This window comes from Arachis ipaensis, chromosome B05, assembly GCF_000816755.2.
Source record: "Arachis ipaensis cultivar K30076 chromosome B05, Araip1.1, whole genome shotgun sequence".
Taxonomy (NCBI): Eukaryota; Viridiplantae; Streptophyta; class Magnoliopsida; order Fabales; family Fabaceae; genus Arachis; species Arachis ipaensis.
In genome coordinates this window covers 145,397,813-145,403,046 of record NC_029789.2, presented here as the reverse complement: position 1 = coordinate 145,403,046, position 5,234 = coordinate 145,397,813, and the positions used below count along the sequence as shown (strand labels likewise).

At 38.3% G+C, this 5,234-nt stretch overlaps 1 protein-coding gene across 1 annotated transcript; it reads left to right on the top strand.

The window, feature by feature from the left end:
* LOC107644720 lies at positions 116–3,221 on the top strand. Its single transcript, XM_016348648.2, has one exon. The coding sequence runs from the start codon at positions 430–432 to the stop codon at positions 2,923–2,925; it is 2,496 nt and encodes an 831-aa protein (XP_016204134.1). The 5' UTR covers positions 116–429; the 3' UTR covers positions 2,926–3,221.

Sequence of the window (5,234 nt, the reverse complement as noted above, 5' to 3'; positions counted from 1 at the left end):
CTTAATTCCCAAAATGGTTTATTTGTTTTACCTAATTCCCCAAAAAGAAAGAAATAAAAAATAAAATAAGTTAAAAAAAAAGCTGTCCCCTTTTTGGTTGAGAAATACAAATTTGGTTGACTCATACTTTCTCTCTCTTGTTTCTCTCTCCTACTTTTCTCTCCTTCTCTTCTCTTTCTTTCTTTCTCACCTTCCCTGTTCATGGCACCTCTCTATATTCACACACTCTCACTCACTCACACTCTCACAATCACAAACACAATCACACTCTCTTAAAACCTCTTCCATCTTCTTCTTGTTCCTCCTCTTTTTCTTCTTGTTTTTCTCTGGGACAATTCATCAAACACTTAGTCGTCTTCTTTTTATGCTTCCATTAATAACATTCCAATTCAGCATAAGTGGCAGTGGGTGATGACCCTTTATGGCTAAATGCCCCAAAACGAGACTCACTGCCACCACCCCAATGGTGACGCCACCACCCTCACCACCACCCCCAACCACCATAACAACCACCCTGTTCTGACCCTTCACCTCAAAGACCCCATTTTGGAACAAAATTCAGATACCCTTTTCACACCAACACCAACAATGGCTTCCACAAACTCCACCAACTCCACCGACCCTCTTCCTTCCCCTGACGACATCGCCGCCAAAGCCCTCACAAAACGGTTCGACGCACTCATCACGGTTCGAACCAAAGCCATAAAGGGGAAGGGTGCTTGGTACTGGACCCATCTCGAACCCATTCTTGTTCGGAACCCCGATTCCGGCGCCCCCAAATCGGTGAAACTCAAGTGTTCTCTGTGTGACTCTGTTTTCTCTGCTTCCAACCCTTCAAGAACAGCTTCCGAGCATCTCAAGAGGGGCACGTGTCCCAATTTCAGCACAGGATTGAGGCCCGGTTCGGTTCCTTCTCCGCTTCCAATCTCAGTGGTCAACACCGGTTCGAACCATAGCAACAATAGCAGGAAGAGGGCTTCACCTGCTTCACCTGTTCCTTATCAAAATCATGCCTTGGCAATGGTGGAGTCTTCAAAGTTTGGTCCTTTTGGTGGTGAAATTGGGTACACTCAGGTGCATGGTAACTCTGTGAACCAGCACCATCATCATAATCAGCATCAGCATCATCAGCAGCAGCAGCATTTAGTGCTGTCTGGTGGGAAGGAAGATTTGTGTGCTTTGGCTATGTTTGAGGACAGTGTGAAGAAGCTCAAGAGCCCTAAGACCTCACCTGGTCCTGCTTTGAGTAAGGAGCAGGTCAACTCTGCCCTTGAGTTGCTCTCTGATTGGTTGTGTGAGACTTGTGGTTCTGTGTCTCTGGCCACAATTGAGCACAGAAAGTTTCAGGCTTTTCTAAGCCAGGTTGGTTTGCCTGCAACAAATACTTTGAGGCGTGAAATCTCAGGTCCAAGGCTTGATGCTAAGTTCAGTGAGGCCAAGGCTGAGTCTGAGGCCAAGATAAGGGATGCCATGTTCTTTCAGGTGGCTAGTGATGGTTGGAAGAATAGGAATTGGTATAGTTTGTGTTGTGGTGGTGAGAATTTGGTGAAGTTTGTGGTGAATCTTCCCAATGGTACTAGTGTGTTCCAGAAGGCTTTGTTCACTGGTGGAGTTGTGTCTTCCAGTTATGCTGAGGAGGTTCTGTGGGAGACTGTGACTGGTGCCAGTGGAAGTGTTGTTCAAAGGTGTGTTGGGATTGTTGCAGACAAGTTCAAGGCCAAGGCTTTGAGGAACTTGGAGGCTCAGAACCATTGGATGGTAAATACTTCTTGTCAGCTTCAGGGGTTCATTAGTTTAATCAAGGATTTTAACAACGAGCTACCACTTTTCAGGGTTGTCATTGAGAATTGCCTTAAGGTTGCGAATTTTATAGACAATGAATCTCAGGTCAGAAATAGTTTTCTCAAGTACAGGATGCAGGAGATGGAGTATTCAGGGTTGATTCGAGTCCCTTCGCCGAAATGTGACCCTTTAAAGAACTTTGCTGCTTTGTTTCCGATGTTGGAGGACATTTGGAGCTGTGCAAGGGTGATCCAGATGGTTGTGATGGAGGATACGTTTAAGTTAAACTGCATGGAGGATCCACTGGCCAGGGAGGTGGCTGCAATGGTTCAGAATGAGGGCTTTTGGAATGAGTTAGAAGCCGTTTATTCCATTGTGAAGGTCATAAGAGGAATGATTCAGGACATTGAAGCTGAGCGACCACTGATTGGTAGATGCTTGCCTCTTTGGGAGGAGTTGAGAACCAAGGTGAAAGAATGGTGTTCCAAGTACAACATTGCGGAAGGTCCTGCAGAGAAAATAGTGGAAAAGAGATTCAGAAAGAATTATCACCCGGCATGGGCAGCAGCATTTATTCTTGATCCGCTTTACTTGATCAAAGACACAAGTGGAAAGTATCTTCCTCCATTCAAGTGCTTGACACGTGATCAGGAGAAAGATGTAGATAAGTTATTGACAAGGCTTGCTTCGAGAGAAGAAGCTCATGTTGTGTTGATGGAGCTAATGAAATGGAGGTCAGAAGGGCTCGACCCTCTTTATGCGCAGGCAGTTCAAATAAAGCAGAGGGATCCGGCGACGGGGAGGATGAAAGTCGCAAACCCATTGGGTAGTAGGCTTGTTTGGGAAACATGCTTGAGTGAGTTCAAATCCTTGGGGAAGATTGCGGTAAGGCTTATCTTTCTGCATGCGACCTCATGCGGATTTAAGAGTAATTGGTCTTTCATGAGGAAAATATCTACAAATAAACAATCAAGAGTTGCATTGGAAAGAGCCCAGAAAATGGTGTATGTTGCAGCTCATGCCAAGCTTGAAAGGAGAGACTTTAGTAGCGAGGAAGAGAAGGATGCAGAACTGTTTGCCATGAGCGGCAGCAGTGAGGAGGGTATGTTAGCTGATGTCTATGCTGATGCATCCTTAGTGTAATGTTGCATCTTTTTTCAACTTATTTAGTATTGTGTAATTGTAGGATTTATCATATTCTTTCCAGCACTTCTATTATTCTCTTATCATTTTAGTGGAAGAAATTTTTGTGACCTGGAATTGAATTGAAGTAGGAGGGTATTAGAAGAAGTAAAAAGCATGTTAGTGATCTTGTTATCATCAGTTTTGATTCTAATGAATCATCCATCTTTTTCCTTTTTCGGCCATTATTTTTGTAGAATTTGTAAATGAGGAACCTTTATCATTTATGAATTATGATCATGACAACATTTGATGAAGAGAACAAAGAATGGTTAGTCCCTTTAACCTAAGAAGAAATGTTTGAATTGTATAAAATTGGCCTTAATTGAAATTATTAGCTTCTAAGACATGTTAATCCTCTTGTACTTATTCTTGTGCTGAGCTTTGTGTAGATCAAATTCTAACAATGTTATTTATGCAGATACCTTTTTGCAATAATTTATTATCTATATATGTTGACACTAGTATGATGTTGATATGAAGCACCCATCCAAAATATTTGAAATTCAAGAATTTTCAAAACCAAAATGAGTATGGTCAATGTGATAATTTATTAAATTAAATTCTCATCAACAATAATAACTACTTTAAAGAGACATCTTATGGGGTATCATCATGATTTCTTCACATGAATGTGGAAAAGACTGCTACAGTAATAGTCCATAGAAATTATGCCCCTTAATTAGTTGATAGTTCAAATGTCTTGATATGCCATAACACAATACAACTTGGTCTAGATTCTGCTTGTCACCAAATTTTGTGTCTCTGAATAAATAAAAGAAAGATGACTGTTTTTGACCACCTGATTTCAATCACATCCAAAGACTTCAGTGCTTAATTTTAAGTTCTAAACATAAATTCATGAGTTGACAATAAAGAAACAAAAGGGTCTTGCTGCTTTCAGCAAACACCCTGATATAGAAGTTTCAATTTCTTGTACAGTTTATCCTCTTTATTTATTGTTTATTGTAAAAAAATTAAACTAAGAAGTTTAAACAGAAAAAAGAAGTTAAAAATCTGAAATATAAGTTAGGAACCTTGTGTCAAGTTTGAATGTTCATATGTAGCAACACTCTTTAACAGTAATGAAGAGTGTTCTATTCATGTTCTATTCCATAGTTTCTGTTGAACTTACTCGAGCTGTTTTTACTTGCCAAATATTTGACGATTTGATTATTATGTTCTAACAGCATTTAGTTATGTTGTTATATTTCTAACTCATGTAATTGCTGTTGCATGTGAATATACACTTGGTGGAGAGTAATTATCTAAATCAGTCTCTGAGATCTTTAAGATTAGACACTTTAGTCTCCCAACTTTTGAAATACACAAAACATTCTCAGTTTAATTTTGACAAACGAATTAGTCTCTAGCCTTGTTTTTCCGTCAATGACAAATGAAAAATACTGACATGGAGGCTTGGATTAGCACACGTGACAGTCAATTGTCTATGTTTGCGAACAAGACAAATTAAAGAGAACAATACAATACAATACAATACAATACGTATGCTAATCCAAGTCTTCATGTCAGTATTTTCCGTTTGTTAGTGACGGAAAAACTTAGGAACTAATTTGTTTGTCGAAATTAAACTTGGAGAATTTTGTGTATTTCAAAAGTTGGGAGACTAAAATGTCCAATCTTAAAATTCACCATATTGTAAGAAAAAATTGAGTGTTTTAAGATTGATATTATTATGATTTTAACCGTTAATTTTAACTATGTATATATTTTAAGATTGAAATAAATAGTTAAAATCGTTGAAATACTAGTATTCTTGAATACTTGAAACGCTTCATATTATTGTAAGTACAAAATTTTTGTTTGTGGAAAATGTAGAATTCAGGGACAGTGGAAACATGTTTTTGGTGATTTTTGGCCTCAGCTTTTAAATTTAATTCCAGGTTTTTAGCGTTTTCTGTTTCCAATAATTCACAACATTCTCTCACAAGTCTCAACAGTCTTATAGTAATGTTTATTTTATTTTATTCTTGAAAAGAAAAACATGCATGCATATAATGGAAACAATGTCACAAATTGATCCTAGTCATTGTTTGACCAATGCACCTAGATCCCACAGATCATGCAATTGACAAAAATGTTCATGAAGTTTATGAAATCTATTATGTAATGGAAACAATGTCACAAAAGGGGTAGTATTTAGTAAGAATCAATTCCCAATCAATAATCATGCTCCTAAACTTGTAGAAAATTTATCTCTAAGAAGATGAATATTTACATAAAAGATATTTTTACTATATGATAGATTC